This window comes from Cervus elaphus, chromosome 22 (genome assembly GCF_910594005.1).
Source record: "Cervus elaphus chromosome 22, mCerEla1.1, whole genome shotgun sequence".
Taxonomy (NCBI): domain Eukaryota; kingdom Metazoa; phylum Chordata; class Mammalia; order Artiodactyla; family Cervidae; genus Cervus; species Cervus elaphus.
Window position 1 is genome coordinate 57,813,608 of NC_057836.1, and position 25,461 is coordinate 57,839,068.

General features: G+C 40.3%; 1 protein-coding gene across 1 annotated transcript in view; it reads right to left on the reverse strand.

Annotated features, from left to right (window-relative positions):
* Positions 1–25,461, reverse strand: part of CFAP54 (cilia and flagella associated protein 54) — a 294,432-nt gene that overhangs the window by 12,729 nt on the left and 256,242 nt on the right. The window contains exons 65-67 of the mRNA XM_043881586.1: positions 18,266–18,372; positions 15,219–15,360; positions 6,580–6,654 (exon numbers count right to left, since the gene is read on the reverse strand). Of these exons, the coding sequence (XP_043737521.1) occupies positions 6,580–6,654; positions 15,219–15,360; positions 18,266–18,372 (324 nt within the window). The remainder of the gene's footprint in view (positions 1–6,579; positions 6,655–15,218; positions 15,361–18,265; positions 18,373–25,461) is intronic.

A 25,461-nucleotide genomic window follows, 5' to 3' on the forward strand; every position in this document is an offset into this window, starting at 1 on the left:
TTCATGATCTGAGCCACAGTCAGCTCCCGGTCTTATTTTTGCTCACTGTATAGCAATGCAGGAGACGAGGGTTCAATCCCTGGGTCGGGAAGATCCCCTGAGAAGGAAATGGTAACCCAGTCCAGTATTTTCGCCTGGGAAATCTCATGGACTGGGGAGTCTGGTGGGCTATAGTCCATGAGGTCACAAAAGAGGCAGACAGAACTTAGTGACTAAACCACCACCAACCATATTAGCTATTACACCAAATCAACAGGTATACACTCTGACTGCTGCAGGCACACCTGAATATCTATAATCACCCAACTTAAAAACATCCTGCAAAATCTCCCAGCCCTCTTCTCCTCTGACTGGGAGGCCAGGTAGTCTAGATAGAAGAGTTACAAGCTGAAGGTGAGTTGCCCTCCCCTTGCTGGACTTCTATGAGAAATAAACCTTTATTGCCAGTTCACGGGGTATTTGTTCATAGAACATAGCCTAAGCTACGTCCTGACTCAGACATGGACACTCTGGCAAGCTTGCTCTCCCCTGATTGTATTCCTGAATAGGGGACATTCCATCAGCGCTAAGGGTTTGACTCCACTTAAAGGTCAGGTCATTCGCTCTCAGCAGCAAAGTTGCAGGAAGAAACACTTTAACTGGGTCCAAATGCCAACTCTGGGTTCCCTCCAGAACAGCTGTGACTGGTCTGCTTACGGGCTTTTGACCTGGGAGACTGAAATGAAAACTCCAGAGTTTGAACAATACTTGGCACTTCTTGATGCTTTTTTTTATGAAGGAGTTCAGTAAGCTTAACATCTGGCAACTCTAAACAGGGGGCTCTTTTTCAGAGCAAAGACTTAACAAAGAATGTGAAGTGATGTTGGCATTTTGTTCACAGGACTTTGTTGGTGAGAGGGAAAGCATGAGGGGCTTTGTTGGTCAGCAGCTCCCACTGCAGCAGAAATGAGAGGGCAGCCCTGTGAGCTCTGGTGTGAGGAGGGAACACAGCTCAGGCTAACCCCTTTGTTCACATCCACACACCCCGCAAGCAGCTGCCAACCATTCTTCCTGCGTGGCCACCACTGACTGGCAATTTCTGATAAGAAGTGTAGCAGAGCATACAATTTACAAAGCAGTTTCACACAAAGTATTTCTTCCTAGCTTTTTTTTCAGGATCTCTAGGTTGAGCAGTCAGCCTTCGGTCTGTCAATATTAATAAGAGGCTGTGGACGGGAGGGGGCAAGGAAAGAGAAGGAGGAAGAGGAGGAGGAGCGGCAGTAAGAAGATGAATCAGAGTGGGATCCAGCCTGAGCCTCCCTGAACATCTAACCCATCCTGTGTGCCTGCTACCACTTCAGGCACTCTCGGGCTAATGCTGATTGTGTGGCCAAAGTAAAACGTGTCAATATCTATATGGATTTTTTGTTCATCAAAAGCATAGTTTAACGGTTCTCCAGAAAATTAAGCTGAGGGGGAAAAATACCAATCCTCAAAGCTTCCATACTGTATGGTTCTTCTAATATAACATTCTTAAAATGACAAAACTATAGAAATGGACAATAGATTAGTCATTGTCAACAGCCAGGGTTGGGGGAGGGTAGTGTGAGAGTTGGGAGTGACTATAAAAGGACAATAGGAGGGGTCCTTGTTGTGATGAAATTGTTCTGTAGTCTGACTTTATTAATGTCAATATCCTGGTTGTGATATTGTAATATAGCTTCATGCTGTACTACATTATTATGTTATATTTTTATTTCATGTGAGTCTATAACGAAGAATGGTTGAAAAATAATATTAAAATTATATTAAATGTCTATTTGCTCTTTTGAAAAGTTGCAAGCATTCAGATAGGCCAAAGGTCACTAATGCAGAGAGTTACTAGTGATCAAATGAAGAAATGACTCATTTCCCATTATTTTAAGTCTGGGGAAAATAAAGATGGCCACAGCGTATTGGAAGCTTACACATGGTGTTGACAGGCAGTATATCAGATGTGTCACGCCCTGTCTCTAATGTAATCCTACACGAGGAGGAGCTATCATCAAAGTAATGATAAGGAGCTGAAGCAGAGAAGGAAATGTGAGTAGCTCACCATCACATCATAATAGATGGTGGAACTAAGAATCAAATCATGCTTTTATCTGCTAAAATACATTGCTTCTGAGACCTTCAACAGCATGGAAGTGACCTGAGGTCTTTAAGGACAAATGGCTTGTCCACAGGAGTAACACTGGGGCTCGGGTGTTCATAGAGCACTCTTTCCACCACGCTGTGCTCTCACGGGTGGTTGAGAAGAGAACATAATGGCAGTATCAGCTGCCTGAGAGACGGGAAACAGGGCAAAAATCTCAGAAAGGCTGGTGTCCAAAGTATAACCAGGAAAATGGGTAAATTTACACCAGTTTCTCCTCTGTAGATTTATTTGAATATAAAGAACTCTAATTCAGAGCCTTTCAAAAGATCTGTCCACTGACTCAGAAATGTGGGGCAAAAATCAGCATCCTCCTAAAGTGCATTATAATTCCACTGTTAAGGGACCAGTTTTTTAATCAAGACAAAATCATTACCAAAAAATGGATGAAGTGAGTGAAAACTAAGCACTTAATTCAGTTTGCAGTGAGATAGAAAGCAATGAACAGATCTGCTAAGAATGTTCTTGCCTCTCATCACCTCTGAAGGTATACAAAGTGACTCAACTTTGGGAAACTGTCCCCTTGATTCTGAAATACAGCTGTATCCAAAATGAAGCCAGGCTTGCTTTCTCAAGCAGCGCACATACTTCTCGCCGCTTTTCCAGTAAATACACAATATCAGGTTCATGACTATATTTTGGTTTAAATTACATCCAAGTATCACTACACCCCCAATTGCATGTCTGAGGAAAGTGGGACCAGCGCCTTGAGCACAGGGAACACAAAGGCTCTTGGCTCCTGGTGAGTGAGAGCTGTTTCACCTTGACACTGTTGCCGGCAAATCTCTGGGAGATGAGCGTTTTGAAAATGCTATAAACAGCTTAGTCTTTTCTTAGCATTTTGAAGAGCACATTAATAGCCTGGCCTTTTCTTAAGGGCTTTCTTTTTCCCTTAGCCAAATTTGACAGTTGGAAGTGAACAGTGAGCGGATGGAATCAAAGTCAGAGCTGTGTCTTAAAAGCAGTGTGGAAATGATGTCATCCGGCATTGTCTTCAAAAGAATATAAGAATATTAAGTGGATGTCTCATGAACTTACATACAAAGGATACTCTTCACTTGAGGACAGAATGATAATGTCTCACAGAAGAAAGATGTAATTCTTGATATCCATAAAATCTATTCAGACAGCTCTTAGCTGGTACCAAAAACCCTGCAACTCTCAACCAAAAGAAGTTATATTAATAGAATTAATTTTTTAATACTTAATAAACTATAGAATAGCTTGTTCTCCATGCTGTAAATGACAGTTTAAAGATGGTATTCTCATTGTTACCATTTGGGAAATTTTGTTAAAAAGAAACCAAGAGGTATACAGCCATGTAACAGAATTAGCCAAAGGAAGTTAAAAAGCATAGCACTACATTCTCGGACTTAACAGCTCCCCAAAAAGTGATATGGAAGCTCTCCTACATAAACAGGGACACATGCAACCCCATCCAACACCCAGAAAAACTGCACAGCTTATTTCAAAGGGTATGTCAAGAATCCACCTCGTTTTTCCGCTGTCTTTGTATAAACACACAGCAACTCCATAGCAGCTGAATTTTTAAAAACTGACTAAACAGTTGGCCAGGAGCAGTGTCTGCTTAGAGCAGGAAGAGGCCTAGAAATTAGGAATGCTTTATTGGATGTTGTGGCCAACTGCATTTTCCCAAAATGGCTGAAACAATGTTCTGCATACTGCTGGAAGTCAATAATTACCAATGAACAGAGAGTTGTGTAAGATGTCTTAGTCCTCCCCACAGTCAGTCACAGCAAGAGCAGAAACAATATTTTCAGCATCATATTTAAATCCTATCTGATAACTTGGAAATTGTAGTAATTTGAACTTATGTAGGCAATAAAAGGATAGCTTCATCACTGGCACACCAAAAAATATACCTAATTGTCATTTGCACTGTGTGCTAAGAAGGTCAGCATGGAGCACTCATTCTCTTACTTCATTTCCTTGCTAGTCGCAGGTTCTTTTTGTCACAAGCTATGTGGCAATATTTATTTTAATCAAGAAGAGGCAATACAAGCAAAGGCAATTATAATAGGTAGGTTCAGTAAGGAACTAAACAGCAAGATCTCATCCCAGTGACAAAAAAAAAAAAAAAAAAAAGCATGTAATTGTATTTGTCTGACAATTTATTTCTTGGAACAAGCTTGTAAATGCCCATGCCCCAACCAGCACTATCAGGTTAAGTCTAGCTCTCAGTGGAGGGGTTAGCATGGGGTCAATTGGAGGCACCTTCTCTTGGACCAAAGACGCAAGACTGGGATCTCGTGTTGGAATCTTGCACCTTGACTTAATTTCTCCAAGATCCAACAGTGACTTATGCTACAGGAACAGAAAATGACTCCTGGTTTTCTATCTTTAGCACCATTGCTCTCCTTTTCTGTCAATGTTTCAGAACAAATTTTTATCTTAAAAATCAGTTGAAATTAGTTGATTAGAGCTTGAAGAATTCAAACACAGAAGGCAGGACCATGGTAAAGATAATGATGATGACAATGAAATAGCTAATAATTTACTAAATATTTATTTGCACTAGCTATGCTGTGCTAAGTCATTTCAGTCGTGTTTGACTCTTTGTGACCTCATGGACGGTAGCCCATGAGGTTCCTCTGTCCATGGGATTCTCCAGGCAAGAATATGGAGGGAGTTACCATGCCCTCCTCCAGGGGATCTTCCTGACCCAGGGATTGAATGTGCATCTTTTAGGTCTCCTGCATTGGCAAGTGGGTTCTTTACCATTAGTGCCAGCTGAGAAGCCCCTATTTGCACTAGACCCTACTCCCAATACTAACATACTTTATTTACTTTAATCCTCACGATTGTGAGGCATTATTGGTATTATTATCCCAATTTATATCTGATAAAACTGAAGCTTAGAGAAGTTAAATAATTTGCCTTTGGGTCAAACAAGATCCAAGGTTGGGATTTCAACCCAGGTCTGTCAGGAGCCAAAGCCCATTAATGTTATAAATCATGTGTGTTTAAAAACCAACTTTTTTCTGTGACATACTCTTGCATTGCAGGCAGATTCTTTACCATCTGATCCACCAGGGAAGCCCTTGTAAACCACGGTTTGTACAAAATGAGATTTAAGCCTGATCTTTTAATTACCAATGGTCTGCTGTAGTAATTCTACACATTTCCACAATAAAAAAATTAAGTTCTTCATTTTAAAAAATGGGACAAGAACATGAATGGCCAGATGAAAAAAAATTAATCAGATATTAAATTTCAGATATTGAAAATTAAAGAGAATTTAATTCAGTTCAAGAAACAGTAACCAAGTGATCTATAGATTGCAACTGAACAGAAACAATAAATGGATAAACTCATCATGGGCTGAAAATATTTTAAGTCAAAAATATCCTTAATATACCTAACCTACCAAACATCAGAGCTTAGCCTAGCACACACCTTAAAAGTGCTCAAAACACATACATTAGCATACATTAGCCCTCAGTGGGACACGGTCATCTAAAACAAAGCCAACTTTACAATAAAGTGTTGAGTAGCTTATGCATACTTATTATGCACATTTATTGCATACTGTACTGAAAGTTAAAAACAGAATGGTGGTTACATGTATGGATTGTTTCCTCTTGGGATCATGTGGTTGATGGGAGCTGTGGCTCACTGCTGTTGCCAAGCATTACAAGTATCAGACTGCATATCACTAGCCTGGGAAAAGTTCAAAATTCAAAACTCGAAGTACAGTTTCTACTGAATAGGTATTGCTTTCACAATACTGTAAAGTTAAAAAATCATAAGTTGAATCACTGTAAACCAGGGACCATGGGTATATGCTTTTTACTCCAAAATCCTATTCCTAGCAATTAACTTGGAGGATGGGTAATGCAGAAGGGTGAAATAAGTATGTACTAGAATCCATCAACTTCAAGATCCATGAATAAAGATCTAATTATATAAATAAAGCCTGACATGACAATATACAAAAGAAACTATTATGTAGGCATTAAATTGAACAGGGTAGACTTTACACAAAAAATATCTCCGTTAATACTATCGCTGAATAAAAAAAAAAAGTTAAAAAATGTGTGTGCAGAATGATCCCATTGATGTAAAAATTCTAAAGTCTAATTATATATGAAAAATATGTAAGATATTTTCCAAAATGTTAATAGTGGTTATTCTCTAAATGGAGGGTTTGAGATGATTTTAAGATTATCCTCTTCACAAATTTCTGTACTAGTTTATTTTCTAACAAAAAATATGTCTAACCAAAATAACATGCTGTTATAAACTCATGTTTATCACTTTTTTCACATTAATTAAGGAGGGTTAGGCCCTTGATACTTTCATAATAGATGTTTTCTGCAATTCCATTTCCATAGCAACAACATACTTGTGAGAGAATCAGATACAGTTTTAAAAGAGATACATACCTCAGATAGTGGAGTTGCCATTTCATCACTCAAAAACAAGGATACTATTTCATTGCAACAGACAATAATCATGTTCTAGAAATAAAAGACAACACAGTGAGGTTGATCTTATTGGTAAAATACTGGGTATTTTAGTTACAAATTATTTATTCCATTTGTCTTTTCCTACATCATTCTCTAATCCTAATTCCAAGGATGAAATTTAGAGGTATTCAGAGGTCACAATCTTTAAAGTAATTACGGTTACTTGAAAAGATACAGAATAGCCACAAAATATAAGATTTAATGATGAATAATACATTATTTTAGGATTTTTCCCCCTGCAAATTCACCATTAAAATTCATATGTTACAGAAGAACAGGTAAAGGAATTTACACCAAAATAAGATTTTGGAAGACCACTTTTCTTCTGAGAAGAGAGCCCTGGAATAAAGAGGGTTGGATCTCAGAAAGGGTTTAAGAAAAGCTGAACAGTTGGAAATTGACCAAAAAAAACCCACAAAACTGGAAAGAGTAAACGAAGAGGAAGAGAGTGGTAGCAGGTAGGATCTCAGCAGTGGCAGGTGAACTCTTAGCTGTGAAGTTCCAGGTGCTGCAACTAAGACCTGGCAAGGACAAATAAATAAGTATTTTCAAAAAGAGGAAGAGTCAGCATCATCCTCAGTCCACTGTTGAGGACACTGCTGAGGCCCCTACTGTATGGCCACAGCTGTGTTTCTGGGTGGACACTGGACCCAAGAGAGATCAACCTGTGGGCAGGGTTGAACCAATCAGATTCTCCATCACTGGGATTTTACATAAGGAAAGACGACAGAAGAGAGCTGTCAGCAGTACTGGCTGCATGAGCTGAGAGGTCCCAGCAGGAGCAGGAGAAAGCAGCCCCAGGACCAGATGTATAAGGAGGAGGAGGAGGAAACAGATAAAGGAGAACTTACACCCCCTGTGGGGCCCTGTGCACTCTTGGCTCCTGACTCTCCAAGTTTCATTTTCTGTGGGGTACACTGTGTTTGGTCCCTGGTCCTTGGTTATGCAAGAGCTTACTGACCATGCCCTGCCAAGCACTGCCTCCTTACCAAACCTATTTCATTTGGGTTAGTGTAAGTACTGATAAAGCTTTTCTTTACTTACAACTAAAGGAGTCATGATCATAAGACTGTCAGAGATAAACTGCTTATCTCACAGTGTTGCTCACATCTTTCAACAGCTTGCTTTTATTTCAGTACTATTAGTACATACATGTACTAACATCCAGAAATATGAAAATGATCAAAGTGCATTCATTTTTAAATTAACGCTCACCAAGGCTGGCTAAAAGCCTTAAGATAAAGAAACAACTGAACTCATATTAAAGTTTTAACAAATGCACAAACATAGAAAAGATCAAAATCTGGAGTTCCAAAGCTATAGCTAATTCTATTCACTTTAACAAATATATCTGAGGCATTCTACTAGGCAGTGTGGAACACGAAGATAAAGAAACAGACCCGGTCCTCACAAAGTGTATAAGAACTGAAAAAAAATAGATTCATACTTGACTAAATAATATGCCAAGTAGAGTGTGGTCAGAACATGGGTAGCCATGACATGTTAACCTAGAGATGGGAGAGATAGCAATATGTATATGGAACAGGGAACATTTCCTGGAGAAAGGGAATTGAGACATGAGAAAGTAGTAGCTGGCAGAGGGTGGGGACAAGGATGGAGGGAGCCATGTAAGCAATGTAACAGCAGATACTCAAGGAACATAAAGAGCCTGGTATGGTCTTTACCACGGAAGTGTATTGGAAGCTTGGTGGTAAGAGTGGTGAGGAATAAGACTGAGAGGTATACTCATAACAGGACATGTAAATGTAAGGAATTTGGGTTTTGTTGCTTAGGAAATTGAGAGGCACTGGACTGAGGGGATAATGATTGCTTTAAGAAAATATTAATAATTCCGGCCATCTGGCCACTGTTTAAAGGTTAACTAGACTAGGAAGAGATAAGAGAAAGCAATTAGCTAGGAGGCGTCTCACATTGGGCGGGAAGCATCATGACCAGAAGTAGGGTAGCATTCATGGGACTGGAAAGGATGGAAGGCAGCAGGACATCCAGCACTCATCGGGGTCACCAGCTCTCTATGGTGACCTTTGCAATCTTGCCCCCGTTACTAGACTGGGCAACACACATCTTGGAGTGTGTTCTTACATATTCTTGTTTGTCCCTATTTCTATGTTTCTAATTGAGTTCTTAGGACTGGGTAAAGTATGTTTTCTTTCTATACAGAAGGTTGCAATAATATCTGTGATGGGCCGCTGTCATGATTTCATCAAGAGCTAATAAGCAAAACGACACTGTCTGTATCATTAAACATTTCACATAACAGATGGAGACAGCCATGTTTCTTGATAAATGCCTTCCACGGTCTGTCTCAACACACAGTGAACAGAAATTTTGCCTCAACAACGTTCTATTTCTTTGGTGTTATTTCAGGTAGACCACGCATAGATGTTGGAAACTGGCTGATGTGCTGTTGGGCTGAGAGGGACCTCCCATGACCTTTCTGCCTCAGAAACAAAGACAAGGGAAGTGCCAAGCTCATCAGTTCCTCGGAAGGCTGCCAGAGGGACGCTGCAGTTGGCAAGGAGGGCCGGGAGGGCACAGACGGTCCCTTGCTCAATATTTGCCATTTCCCCCTTAAGAAGGAGCATCTGTTGATTCTGTGAGTGGAGGGCCTCTGAGTTACTTCAGAACTAACAGAGCCAACTTTTTGACTTTGAAGTTTCTCATGGTCATTCACCAGTTTTAAGAAAAAAAAAAAAACACATTCTAAATTGCTTTCCATCCTCCAAACTCTTGCTTCCCGCACCCCTCCTCCACATGCCATCAGGGTTATCTTAGCAAATCTCAGGAGGGGTCATGGGATGCTCTTCTGGGTGCTGCCCCCACTTTCTCCAACCCCCACCCCTCACCCAGCCCTGCTTTCCCAGGGTCCTACATTCACCCTGCACCCCTGACACCCCGATATAACATCCAGCTCCATGACTTCACATCTCATCTCCTGCTGGATCCTTGGTCTGGAGTGGGTGCTCTCCATAGGTCTCCAATGAGAAGTTTCATGAGCAACTACTGAAGAGGCACTATATGTCAGCTACTGGGCAAGGTATTGAACATCAAAAGATGAAGCAGACCCCCGAGCAAAGGAATTCAAAGTCAAGAGGTAGGAAGAGACACAGAAAGAGATAATGGCCAAAACAATATATAATAGTAAGGGGGCACAGGGTATTTGGGGGTGCAAAGAAACATGGTCTTTATTTCAATCTACAGAGGCTAACAGAACGCTGCCTGACCTACTGAAGCAAGGACAAAGTCTAGTTCAGTTTTCTCTTTTAACACACACACACACACATCTATGTGAATGAGATTTGTTTAAATGATAACTTAAAATAGTTGCCATCAACAGTCCCCCCATTGAGAAGGAAGGATTCTAGCAACCTTGCCCTTTTGTGTAAGTGTAGCACCCAGAATGGAGGAAACAGGAAAACGGGAAGGTGTCAGGGAGACAAAGCGACTTCAGTAATCAGGAGTTGAGCCAGAGTGGGAAGCTGAGAGCAGGCAAAACACTCCATGCAGACTGAATTGGAGGGAGTACATGCTTAGTCGCTCCGTCATGTCCAGCTCTTTGCAACCCCATGGACTGTTGCCAGGCTCCTCTGTTCATGATATTTTCCAGGCAAGAATACTGGAGTGGGTTGCCATTTCCAACTCCAGGGGATCTTCCCGACCCAGGGATTGAACCCACATCTCCCATATCCAGCATTAGCAGGTGGATTCTTTACCACTAGCACCACCTGGGCTGGAGGGATAGGTTCAGAGGTTAGAGAGCGGCCACGGATGCCAGAGAGGCACGAAGAACAAGGCAGTTGGGAAAAGGAGACTTAAAGGAGTTACGCTGTATATGATGAAAGGATTCCCTCTCGGATGTCCTTATGAGAGGCTCCATAAAGATTCAGATGCATTTTCAACTGTTTTGAATATTAAATTTATGTTTCTTTGAATGCCAGACTTTGCTTGCTAAGGGCCACCAGGCAGCTGGGCTCATTACGAACAACATCTGGGTACCTATGACCATACTCATCCAGTGATTAAGCTCTCCTGACAGGGATTTAATTGTACTGATTTCAGTATGTTCTTATCTTCTCAAGCCTAGAAAATTTTTGCACATACCAGTCTCTCAAAAATAGTGTGTTAATTCATGCTAATGCTTAATTGTATTTTGTTCTATGTTTTCACAGTACTTTGATATTGGGGATATGTGAACTAACTTTAATTGCCTTATACAATCGGGTGTCCCACACATGTTTACTAAACTCATTTTAGATGACCTGGTAAATATTATTTTAGGCTTTTTGTGTCACTATGTTGTTATCATTCCAAAAAGGTATTTGTGTCTTAAAAGCAGAATGGTTTGTATCTTTCATATGCCTTCAAGCACCTGATATGCTCTGAAGATACCCCATAAAGCAAAGAATGATAGGTTAAAATAACCCAGTGATTCAGAGCCAGTGTTGTTCATTTTGGAAGAAGGACATGTTTTCACGCCAGAAGTGACTGGAACACCTGTTCTGTAGCCCTCCCAAAACATCTTAAATTAATACCTGTGTTCTCAAGTTTTTGGCTTATTGTAGACCATAGGGATTTGGAGGGGAAAAAAGAAAAAAAAAAAGGAAGGGAATGAGAAATATAACAAGATTCACTACCACGCATATCAACCAGATTCACTACCTCCCATATCAACCAGATTCACTGCCTCCCATATCAACCAAAGGCACATTTTCTGAACCTTTATGTTTAACAACCCACCAAAAATCTATACTGTGATAGAAGTAAATATATTAGATTATAGAGGTTATGAAATCCTGTCCAATTCCCAACCAGAATCGATCTCTTCAAGTGTCCTAGTTAAATTCTAATTAGCTCCAAGTGAAGGTTGTCATGACAACGAACCAGCAGATTTTAGTCAATGGAATTCATTTGATATAACCCAGAACCTAAGTGCTTTTTTCCCTTACATGTTGGTTAGCATACTGGAAAAAAGAAAACGTTATATTTCACAACTTTCAAATGTTGTGAATTAATTTGTTTGCCAATTCACGTACACTAAAAATATTAGTTTTTCCCTCATTTTGTGACATTCCTGTATATATAAATAACTACCAGAACTGGAACACATCTCAAAATGCCCTAATTAAAGTTGAAGAAACATTTTTAAGTTGGAGAATAAAACAAACTCAAAAATACAGAGGAGAACATCAGGACTGAAAGGAATTTATTCTTCTCAAGAACTGAGTCACTCATATATATCACTCTAGTCAGGACATGAAAGCAAGATGCAAAGCTTGACTCAGGCAAGGTGGGGATCTGGATTCTTCCCTCTGCCTGCCAAATGCCCCCACTTCCCCTGTTTATTCCTAATTTGTTTGTATTCATAGTCAACTCCTTGACTCAGGAGCTGGGCTCAAGGGGATGAGCTTGATACCGACATCTGACTCCCAGGGAACTTCTGATGACTCATTCTCCCCAAGGAGCCATCTCTTCATCTCAGTGGTATCTGAGTGAGAAGATCACGGTGAGGGACAAGGAGAAAACTAGTCCCAGGGAAGGTCAGGTGACTAAGCCTTGGTAGTAAAGCTGAGTGGCAGAGCACAACCTAGAATCCTTACTCAATGGACACTCAATCTCCTGTCTCAGACAGTGTCAGCTGGGAAGACAAATGGTTCAGGAGAAACACCATCACTTTCCTTTTATGAACTATATAATAATGCATTCAAGGACAATTTCAGCAAAGAGTCGTCTGGGTTATAGCTCAGGGACAGCAACCTGTTAAGTTTGGTCTGTGACTAAAAAACTACGATTGAAGAGATTTATGAAAGAATTTTAAAAATGAGTTCTTGAAAACAGATGTGAAAGGGCAACAATGCACTTTAGGAAAAGAATTACATATATGAATCTCATGAGCTTGAGGTGTCTGATCTACCAGGAGATTTATTGTAAGGACTCAGGATAGTATTGCTATCGTTAAACATCTGGTAATTTGTGTCATAACATTTGAGGACCTGTACAGGACGTGCAGCTGAAATTCTAAGCTACCAGTTCTACGATAAATGCAGGCACAGGGCACAGCTGATGCAAACTCTGGAAAGCTGTTTCTTTGCAAAGACGAACTGTTCTTGCCTGATAATCCTCTTACAGCTGGACTGGTGCTTTCACAGCAATGGAAACTGCACTCATTCACTCCGTCGGTAAACTTAGGCTGAAAAACACCCACATGTGTATCCCGAAGATCAGGAGAGCTGCTAGATTCTGCACTTTCCCGTAACTGGTGTGAAGATGAGGTAAATAAGACAACCAAGTGAGCCCATGCCAATAATACTCTTTAAGAATTAAAAATGTTTTCTTGTTGATAACCAATTAAATATCAAACTAGCAAAAAGTGATTAAAAAAAAGATTCAGCAGTTCAAAAATAAAGGGAAGATCCTAAAAGCTAACAGAGAAGTAAAACATATATGGGACCCAAGTGGCAGGGAATGCAAACAGAAAAGCAGCAGAGGGAGGTCCCAGGATTAGAGCTGTGCTGCCGGCATTGGGGGTGACCAGCCCTTACCCAGAGTCAGAGAGGGGCCTCCAGGAAGGGAAAGGAGAGTTGAGACATAAGCATTTATGCTTGGGTAAGAAAATTTATGGATGAACATGACAGATCTCATGTAATGATCAGAGAGAAGCTAAGAAAAAAGACAGAGAGAGGAAAAATCAAACCTTCTACAGGAAAGGAAAATAACCACAGTACCCTCTAAACTGTGAGCGCTGTTCAAAGGGTTATAATAACGTAAACACTGAATGCTGGCTTAATTAAATCCTGTGATATAACCGCATTTAGAAAGGAAGGGGAAAAGAACAGCTGAGAAGTAGCAGGGATTCAAGTCCTTACACATCATGGTAAAATCAACAGATACTGTGTGAAATTGGTACATCAAGGGAGAAAACTAATTGTTTTGGGCTCTCATTAGCATTATTCGTCAGCTTTTCTGGCTTTCCTCTTGCCAAGTTGGTAGCAGAATTGTTGGCATGGCTTGTGACTATTCATCCAAAGACATGTGAGAGGAAGTGACACAATGCAAACGTGCAGAGCCAGGCTATGATGTGTTCCCTTCCTTCGCCACAGCCCAGTGCCTGGAGATGCTCCAGAGAATGGACGCTCTGCCAGCCTGGAGGCTGGTGTCAGGAGCCACAGAGCCCGGTGGACTCACTTGGATTTGAAGTTGTGTTGGTTGCCTTGTTTTTCGCAACTGATTCTGCAAATTATTTATAGACTTGGAACTAAATAACAAAAGGAACGACTGAAAGAGTTGCAAGTGGACTGCTTGCAGGACCGCAGGTTGTGGACAGGTGGGCAGGAGACTGTCCCTTTTCATTTTAAACCTTGTCCAACTATTTGATATTTTTTTCAAAAAAATTTGCTGCAGTAACTAGGGAACATATATCTCAAGGAACTGGATGAATGTACAAATGGAAATTCAAAGAGCAAGTGGTTAGGGGAGGACACACATTCTCTGCTTCTCTCATTTTTCCATAGAGGATGAGGAACTTCCACTCCACTCCTGAGAAGGAAGGACACTTGGAGCTTCTTTCAGACCTAGCCAGAAGAGCAGAGTCACTTATCTGATTGATGAGTCTGAGAAAAGCAACAGAGTATGCTAGGCTCAGACCCATCAAGGTAATCTTTGCTTACATTTTTGGAGGCACCCTGCCTACAGGACTATTATCCTCTGCTTCTCCATGTGGTCAGCCTTCTGGGGCAGGAGGGGAGTGGTGGAAATCCTATGGTCACAAAAGTATGCTAGATAACTGTGTGACTAGGTGGGCAAGTCTGGCTAATTCAGGGGTGGAATGGTAATAAGCTTATTTGGCCATAGATTCAATGCCATGTTTGCTAATCAGTTTTATCAGCAACGGTGCTGAGGTTTTGACATCTCCATATACAGTATCCGTTTTCCATGTTGCATTTCTCAACAGGTTTAGAATGCATAAGGAATAGAAGAGAAATAACCCTTTCCTCCAAAACATGAACATCAGTCATCACAAAACCACTCAACTCTGTAATCAGATGAATAACACACTATAACGTTAATATAATATGCCTTTTTTCTGGTTAGAAAAATACAGATGTGCAGAAAAAGTCTGAAAGATATATGTTTATCTATATTTTCTCATTTTTCTTCACATATTATTTGCATAATAAAAATGCTCAAATATTAGAGTGAAAAATTAAAAGTAACACTATAAAGCTACAGAGCATTGTTTCTTAGGAGCCATGGTGATATCTGAATAACTTCTCTAGGTGGGCTCTGTTTTCATTACCATCTGATTCTTAGTATTAGAAGAGCTTTGAGGAAAACATTACTTATGTGTCCAAAAGTTGGGTCATATTTGGTTCTCTAAGTAGAGAAAGTAAAGGCCAGAAGAACCACATGATCTACGTTTAGTTACATAGATAACGTTTAGTTATCTACGTTTAGTTCTGCCCTGACAAAGTAAAAAATAATTTAAATGATTATGGATAATGACATCCATCCTGCAAGATAATTTTCCATTAACTTACTTCCATTTCTGCATCAACTGATTGCTCTTCTGTTTCCTCTACTTCACGTAAATTTTCATTTGAAGTAACTTTAGGAGTTGTTGGCAATGATATTTCAGCAATTTGTGCAAGATTAGATAGTTTCTCATGAACTGAAATAACTCTAAAAATAACAAATACATATGTATTTTATTTGAAAAGTTAAGAAAGGCATTCATTTATTCCCAGAACCAATAATATGTGTAAAATAAATCCTTAGTTATTTAACACTTAGATTTCTGGCACCCCCCCCCCCACCCCACCAAACATCATTCATTCAATTATTCCTTCATTCAAGAGACATGAGCCAAGAGATGTGATTCTCATCTGTATAATGTTTATGATTTAGTTATACATCCAGTCAGATTTATAAACTGGCAAAGGCATACTAGAGATTCCCTGGAGGAGGAAATGGCAACCACTCCAGTATTCTTGCCTGGAAAATCCCATGGACAGAGGAACCTGGCGGGCTATGGTCCATGGGGTTGCAAGGAGATGGATATGACTAAGCACAGCAGCACAAGCACAGAGGCATGGTGAGAAAAGAAATGTAGACAGCCAAAATGATGCTTAAGATGAAAATAAAGGAAATAAATATCTACGCGGGCAAAGAAACACCAGGTAGTGACAAAAGATCCACTCTGCTTAAACTCGGTACCACCTCCGACTGGCGGGCTGGTCTGAAGCTAAGGATTAGGACCCGTCAGCCACGGCTCTAAGAGACCAGTCGAGGAGCCCGCACAGTGACGAGCACTGTGTGGGGAGGCGGGGTTCGGGAGAAGAGTCGAGAAAGAAGGAAGAGCAAAAGCCAAGGATCAGGGCAGAGGACAAAGTGGTAACTACACTGAGGCCAGAAAGCATCTGGAGTCACAGTCCAGTGACTTGTGGAGGTGCAAAGGCAGGGGTTAACTGGTCATTGAGGTCAGAAGCTGGAAAAGCACTGAAACAGTGAAAGGAGGCAAGCAGCCACCTGCAGGGCTCCCAGGGACTCTGGGATCCAGGCGTGCAGAGAACAGGTGCATGCATAAATGTGCATGGAGCCACAGGTCTCTATCCAGGGATGGAGGGAAATTTTCATGTAAAAGAAGTTGATGATGCAAAAAACCAAAATGACATCAGGAACAAATGCAGGAACATCATTTCTCCAGTTTTCCACACCATCCTCTTACTTTGCCTTCTAAAGGATGGTTAACGAGAGCAACTCCCTATAGATTGCCCTTATCTTGACCCTCATAGGAACACAAGGAACTCCACCCTGGGTGAGAGAAATAGTCTATTTTTACTGTATCACCAAAGGATGGATCCGATGAACATTTGTCAGGTACCTTCCCCGATAAGAGCCTCAGTGACAGAGGCATGTCCCTAACTTTAGTCACCCTACTGTTGATCATAAACACACCAAAATCAAGACTGTTTTGTAGTTAAAAAAAAAAAAAAAAGAATCCTGTCAGTTTCATTACATTCTGTTCTGCAGAAATTATAATCTTTTTCATCAAGCGGTTCTGAAAAATAAATCCTGCTACATTTTGGATGTACAAGGTAAGAGCAGAATTGGGCATGACTCAGTGACTGAACAACAACAAAGGTAGGAGCATGACTTCCCAATGTTGTGGCTTAGTGGTGCCAGTATAGTCTTATGTCTAACATTTTCTGCCATTTCACTGAAAAAACCTAAAACAGGAAAAGAAAGTTGACTGAATAATTCAAAGTATGCCAGCTCTTAAAACATCTCTTGTTTTACTCCCTTTCATGGTGAGGCCAGGAAGTCCTTCCAAATGGAAATCAGGGAGCAGGAACCAGACTCTCTTCGGAAGGACGGAGAAGCACCAAGTCTCTGTTCACTGAGCACTTAGTAGGTGCCGAACAGGGGAAAGAGCTGAGGCCGACAGGTGCAGGAGGCCGTGAAGAGACTTGACATTTGCCTGGTGCTTTTGGTTTTGCAAAGTATATGCATATATTATACATGCATGCAATGCATATGCATATACTGTCTGTCTTGATCCCAACAATAACCCCCAAAGGTAGGCAAAGTATTATTTCCATCTCAGAAATGAGAAAATGGAATGGGTTAGGGCTTGGGTCACAAGAGTAACAAATAGTGGAATCACAACTAAATTAACTAAGCAAAGAAAAACACTGAAAACAAACAAGGAATTGAATAGGGTAAAATCAGAAGACAGAACCCAGGCATGAGTGAAAGTTAAGAGTCTCCATTCACTGTTGGATGAAGAGGTAGGTAAACAGTGTGGTTGATGCAGAGACTTTTGATGGGGGAACAGATAGGATTGGCCAACATATAGGACTGGGCAGAGAGGGAAGGATGAGGCCAGGATGGGGATGGAGTTTGGGCTTAATTACAACTTAATACAGAGTCACATTAAGTTATTTTTAAAACACGCCCTAAACTACAGGCAAAATATAGTACAGACAATATCTTTATACTCTCTGTGATCTGTTCATGAAATACTAGGAACTGTTACTCCAATAATTTGCTGTGCTGAGTTGCTCAGTCATGTCTGACTCTCTGGGACCCCATGGACTGCAGCCTGCCAGGCTCCTCTGTCCATGAGGATTCTCCAGGCTAGGATACTAGAGTGGGCTGCCATGCCCTCCTCCAGGGGATCTTCCCAACCCAGGGATCAAACCCAGGTCTCCCACATTGCAGGTGAATTCTTTACCTTCTGAGCCATCAATACTAGGACAATACTCCAACAAAATATCCAAAATACTCCAGGTCCTATTATTATCCCTATTTTATTGATAGGAGACTGAGGCACACAGAGGTTAAGTAGCCTGGTCGAGGATACTGGGATAGGGAAGGCCACTGGCATGTGAACCAAAGCAGACTGAAGTCAGAGCTCATGCTCCTAACCACTGCAATATCATACTTCTCTAAGTAAACGGAAGATTCTTCCAAAAATGTCTTCCAAAAGTTCTCCTGGATTTACCTTGTATATTACTGAGACAGCCAACCTTATGAAAATATCAGCAAAGAGGGTTAGAATTGCAGATAATCCATCTTTACTTGCCTTTTGAGTGGAACCCAGAAAGAGCCTACATACACACTGTTGCAAGCAGTAGATGCAACATCAGAAATATTCAGGGGCTTCATATTATATGCATACAACAATAAAACCTGTAAGAAAATGAAAAAACATCTCAAATGTGACATCAAAATGACACTCCACCTCAAAAACTACAGCATTGGTTCTCAAAACAATGTCATTATACTTTAAAAGGCTTTTCTTTGAAATAAAAAATGAGGCTTTTCCCCCAATTCACTTTAAAGAGAAATGATATGAATAAGAATTGTGCAAAGGTTATGAGATGAAAATAAATGCTAGTTGGAACTAAGATTATATTATTTTTGAAGACTGACACTTCTTCCTGCAGTTAAGTTTAAATTTTAGCCTTTGAAGGTCCTCTGCAACAAGTTCTAATGTATACGTGGTGAATACCCAACTTGGTTTCCTGCTCCTTCTCAATACGCCCCTTCCCCATCCGTGGTCTTGACTACTTTTGTGCACTCAGGCAAGTTCCTTCTTATTCTCTTTGTGCATGCAATCCACACACAACTTTTCAGCCCCTACCTCTGAGACGAAACTTCACCTGATGACTCATGCTTTAGTAATTTGTCTAATGTTTGAACTCTTGACAGTTCTGAGAGTCAGTCCTACACTCTACGGCACCTCTTTATAATGAATTCACAGAATTTGAGATTCAGAGAAACTTAGAGGTGGTCCGCTCTAAGTCTTTCATTTTAGATGTGAGAAAGCTGCGCCCCAGAGTGATGATCAAAATTGACTAATTAAGTGCACTCATTTATCTCTGGTTCCTCTCAAGTCAAACTAAAGTGAGAGTAGAGGGATGTGGGAAACTCCCTGGCAGTCCAGTAGTTAGAATTCTGCACTCCTACCCCAGGTGGCACAGGTTCGATCCCTATGAGGGGTCAGGAAGCTAAGATCCTGCAGTCTCCCAATAAGAATTAAGAATAAAAATTTCTTAAAGGCAGAAATTCACAAAGACAGAAGCAAAAGAGCAAATGAAGCCGACGAGAGATGGAAGCAACGCTGTGAAAGCACCTGAAGAGCATGGCTGGGTCAGCAGAGGGGAAAGGCGGCGTCCCACCCGGCCTCAGCGCGGCTGCCGAGGGCAAGCGTGATCAAGAGCCTCAATGGCCTCAGGAACAACCTCCCTCCCAGCCCTGCTCTGAGCCCTTGCAACCAGGAGGCTCCCTTCCGCCTTCTCTGCCTCTTCTACGCCTGCGAACTTCTTTCACTCCTCTCTCTGTTGAGGTTACATCAAAGAAGATCTATGAGATGCAGACATAGAGAACACAGTTGTGGACACAGTGGGGGAAGGAGAGGGTGGGGAACTGAGAGTAGCACTGAAACATACAAATTACCGTATGTAAAACAGATAGCCAGGAGGAGTTTGCTCTGCGATTCAGGGAGCTCAAATCAGGCTCTCTGCGACAGCCTGGAGGGGTGGAACGGGGTGGGAGGGAGGTTCAAGAGAGGGGAGACATGTGTATACTTATGGCTGATTCATGTTGACATATGGCAGAAACCAACACAATATTGTAAATCAATTATCCTCCAATAAAAAATTTTAGAAAAAGAAGACCTATGCTCAGGAAGGACATTAGTCCAGGAATGATATGCTGAATTGAAAACACTGATAAGTGAAAGTCCGTATTCTGAACAAGAGGCATCCCTTTATCCCACTCTAGCCCCTACCCAGGGTGCAGAAAACCAAGCAGGAATCTAAAAGATCCTCTTGGGGAAAATTTACCAGATGAAGAGAACTTCAGATACTAACTTCAGGATCCTCCAGTGAAACTGCCAGCTCAGTTACACTGCAGTGAGGCCAAAAGTCCATAAGCCTGACTAAATATGATTCTCATTTTCTCAAACATGAGTGAACAGCCAAGGGTCACTAGACATGAAATGAAAGGTAGAGACTAGAAATAATGTAAGAAAGAGACTTGGAGAATCAGATACAGGACAGAGAGCAGAAGAAAGTGTCAATGAAACCATAATTAATACCCTCAGACAGAAAAAGGCCAATGTTGCATCTACAAAATAACACAATGCCATTAAAATGGAACAGAGAATAAGCACTCTTAAATTAAAAAAAAATATGGTCATAACAACTAATCAATAAAAGATTACTGAAATATAAAGTTAAATATATCTCCCCCCAAATAAACCTAAATTTAAAAACATAAATGGCGGGGAGTGGGGGAAGATGAGAGGCTCAATATCTGAATAACAGAAATTCCAAAAAGTGCAGAGATCATTAGAGGGAGCAAATTATCTAAGAAACAAATCTACATGAACTGAAGAATAAACTTCATATACTGAAAGAGGCACCCTAAGGATCCAGAACAATACCCACACCAAGGAGCACCATGCAACTTCACAACACAGGGGACAGAGGGGGATCCCCAGAGTCTGCAGAGGAAAGACATCACAAATAAACAACTTGGAATCAGAATGGGAACAGAACTCTGAACAGCAAAGCAGAATTCCCAGAGACAATGAGAAGTGAGTGCCTCCTACATTTTGAGGGAAAATAGTTTTCAACCTAGAATTCTATGCCGAGACAACAGTAAATTAAGTATTAAAATGATGACCTTTTGTCAGGTATATAAGGTCTCTTTACTTCCTATGTAGGTTCAGGAATAATGTCAATCCATCGCCACCTTAGTAATCATCTCAGAGGACTGAAATCATGGAATTATTCCTTGACCAAAGCTGAATGGAATGTACTAGCAAGTAATTAACATGGCTCTGTTTTGGGGTGTGAAACACACCCAGGAGGCTGCCTGTGCCAGCTTACCAGCGTTTTTTTGTTTGTTTGTTTGTTTTGTAGAAAATACACATGTTGATTACTTATATCTGGAGTCTATTGTTATCATCACTTCTCTCATTGAGTCTGACCCCACAGTCTGGCTTTGATTACATGATCAGAGACTTATGAAAGATTCCACCCAAGTAAGACAAAAGCTTTCTTGAAGCCAACATTATCTCACCATATTTCAGTGGTTCATGACCCATAGATAGCGTGTGTCCCGAGTAACTGAGAGAGGAACCAGGCAGCTCCTCTGGGGTACCTGAGTCTCTCTAATGGTTATCTGTGCTTTCTTCAACTTGCCATGCTTTATTCTTTACTAGAACCTTCCATGGATGCAATTTGTGGAGTCTGGTGAGCTCTGAATTACCAGAACCTCCAGCACACTCTTTCTCGGGAAGATGGAAGATGTGTTCATTTAACATGAGAGAGCAAGCCAAGACAGAGAGGAACATGGGAGTGAGGGAATCCAACTCAGAGAGGAAGGAATTATTAGGAGGATGGAGAATGGGCTCTGAAGATGATATCTGAGTCATGAAAGTAATTGGTCCAGTTTGAAGCATGTCTCTGAAGGAAAGAAAAAAGGAACTAAGAGACAAGCTGATGAGTTTGTCCACATGGAGAAGGACTGTATAGTTATCTGAAGCCTTAGGAAGAATAAGAGATTCTCAAATACAGAGAATACTAAGTGAAACAAAAGTGAGGTGGTTTCCGCACCCCCCCCACCCCCCCGCCCCCTGCAGGAAAGAAGACAAGAAAGGAAATAGTACCTTATTTGGCTCAGCAGTGAGTGATATTCACATGGTCATAATCTAAACACTGACTATGGTTTAAGAATTGTGACAGAACTCAGTTAGGAGAATGGGCAGAGAAGAGCGTGTAAGGCTGATCACTTGAGAAATCATCACCTGGGCACATAATTTAGTTAAATGGGAGAAAGAAAAACAACCAAACAAAAACAGTTGAAAGAGTTTGAGGCAATTACATCTAAGGAGAGAGATTCAGGGAGAAGGAGAGCTAGACAGAGAATTGTTCTTTTTTACTCATTAAAAATATTTGACTTTTCAAACTTTGGAAAATTTGACGAAACGTTTCTGGAAGGAAAATGAAATGAATCCCAGAGAGACGAGCTCAAGATCTCACAGTGCTTCATGGTGTTTGCTCTTAGTCTGTGTTTGTTAACCTTGACTCCCAGGCTAGCATATAAAATCTCTGAGGACGAGAGTCATACCTTGTACTTTTTTAGCAGTGCTTACAGCATCTGATACATTTTTTTTCTTTTAACTTTTTATTTTATATTGGAGTATAGCTGAAGAACAATGGTGTGATAGTTTCAGGTGCATAGCAAGCAGCTCAGTCATATACCTGGTACATGTTAGTATCTTTATTCTTTCTGAAATTTCCATTAATCTGCTAAGAACTAATCAAATTCCAAATCTGAAATCAAATTTCAAAAGTTGAAAATTTTAAATAGAAGTCATGCTTTATATTTAACTCCTGATTATGAAAATAACGCTCTCCCTCCTAAAACTGATACTTGTCAATGGTTTTGCAACACACTTTAAAGCCTTCCTTAACTGAACTTAACTGAAGACTGGCATAGATAATTGGATTCAAAGTATAAAAGCCTGAAGTCAAAATTAACTTGAATAAAATAGGGCTGTAATTAAATAATAAAGCACTAAACTCACAGAGTTGTTGTGAGCCTGAGCTCTGGAGCCAGGGTGCCTGGGTTTGCCTCCACCACTTACTGGCTGTGTGATCTTGGGAAAATTATTAAAACATTATGCCTCTGTGTTCTCATTTGTAAAGTAGAAGATATGGTACTCTTCATCCAATGGATCAGTGGGAGGACTGAGTAAATGTGAATTACTTTAAGCAGTATTTAGAGCATTATTGTTGTCATTTGTACCCCATGATCATCCCTGGCTCCTTACCTGACCTGGATACCTCACTTTCCATATTCTCTTAGATCTGCTGCTAATCCCAAACCAGCTTCCCATCTGATCCCCCAGCTTGTCCTCATCTAATCCACTTAGTTTTCAGTTGAGAATAGTGCTTAGTTCTATTCCCAATTTGTCTTTACCCTCAGGGATAAGTTATATCACCTTGCATACCCAGGACTGGATTTTTCAGGAGGTAATACACCCATGAAAAATTTTCCAATGCTTCCTTATTCACTTCTGAAAAGACTATTTCAATGAAAAAAAAAAGTGATGTGATTTTTTACAAACACTGAGGGATATTATATTTAAAATTGTCTTGTGTATACATCATGATCAACTGAGATTTATCTCAGGATGCAAGATGACTCAGTATCTGCAAATCAATCAATGTGATGCACCACATTAACAGATTGAAGAATAAAAATTACATGATTATATCAATAGATGCACAAAAAGTTTCTGACAAATTCAACATCCATTTATGATGAAAAAAAAATTTCAACAGCATGAGTATAAAAGAGAACATACCTCAACAACACAATAAAAGCCATATATGACAAACTTAAAACCAACATCATGCTTTTTCTCTAACTCCAGGAGTAAGACAAGAATGCCCACTGTGACCACTTTTATTTAATATAGTGTTTGAAGTCCTAGGCATAGCAATCAGACAAGAAAAAAAGATAAATGGTATCCAAATTTTAAAGAAAGAAGTAAAACTGTCACTGTCTGAAGATGACATGATACTATATATAGAAATCCTAAACACACCACAAGAAAAACTATTAGAACTAATATAAATGAAGTTCGATGAAGCTTCAGAATACAAAATTAATATACAGAAATATGTTGCATCTCTATACACTAACAATGAGCTATCAGAAGGAGCAAAGAATCCCATTTACAATTTCATCAAAAAGAATTAAATACCTAGGAATAGATCTAACCAAGGAGGTAAAAGAAAGACCTGTACTCAGAAAACTATACGACATTGATAAAAAGAAACTGAAAACAACAGAAACAAATGGAGAGAGAAACTGTGTTCATGAACTGGAAGAATTAAAACTGTTAAAATAACCAAATTACCCAAGACAACCTACAGATTCAATGTAATCTCTATTGAAATACAAATGGAATTTCTCACAGAACTAGGACAAATGGGGAAACAATGGAAACAGTGAAAGATTTTATTCTTTGGGGGCTCCAAAATCACTGCAGATGGTGACTACAGCCATGAAATTAAAAGACACTTGCTCCTTGGAAGAAAAGCTATGACCAACCTAGACAGCATATTAAAAAGCAGAGACATAACTTTACCAACAAAGGTCCATCTAGTCAAAGCTATGGTTTTTCCAGTAGTCATGTATAGATGTGACAGTTGGACTATAAAGAAAGCTGAGTGTCGAAGAAATGATGATTTTGAACTGTGGTGTTGGAGAATAGTCTTGAGAGTCCCTTGGACTGAAAGGAGATCCAACCAGTCCATCCTAAAGGAAATCAGTCCTGAATATTCATTGGAAGGACTGATGCTGAAGCTGAAACTCCAATACTCTGGCTACCTGATGCAAAGAACTGACTCACTGGAAAAGACCCTGATGCTGGGAAAGATTGAAGGCAGGAGAAGAGGGGGATGACAGGGGATGAGATGGTTGGATAGCATCACCGACGTGATGGACATGAGTTTGAGTAGCCTTTGGGAGTTGGTGATGCACAGGAAAGCCTAGCGTGCTACAGTCCATGGGACTGCAAAGAGCTGGACACGAATGAGCAACTGAACTGAATCTTGATAAATAAGAACAAAGCTGGAGATATCATACTCCCTGATTTCAAATCCTACTACAAAGCTATATCAATCAACACAGAATGGTACTGGCACAAAAACAGACACCTAGATCAATGGCACAGAATAGAGAGCCCAGAAATAAACCCACACCTATACAGTTAATTAATCTACAACAGAAGGCAAAGATATACAATGGGAAAAAGACTACTTCTTCAATAAATGGTGCTCAGAAAACTGGACAACTACATGCAAAAGAATTAAACTGGACTACTCAAATAGTCCAGTTTATATACAAATAAACTCAAACTCAAGTGGATTAAAGACTTAAATGTAAGACCTGAAACCATAAAGCTTCTAGAAGAAAACATAGGTAATATGCCCTTTGATATTGGTCTTAGCAATATTTTTTTGAATCTGGCAAATTATATATCCGGTAAGACATTAGTATTCAAACTATACAAAGAACTCAGGCAACTCAACCTCAAAAAAAAAGCAACAAATTAGCAAAACTGGTTAAAAACTGGACATCTGAAAGGACATCAGACATTCTTGCAAAGAAGACACATTGATGGTCAACAGGCACGTGATAAACTGCTCAGCGTCAAAAATTATGAGGGAAATGCAAATCGAAACCACAGAG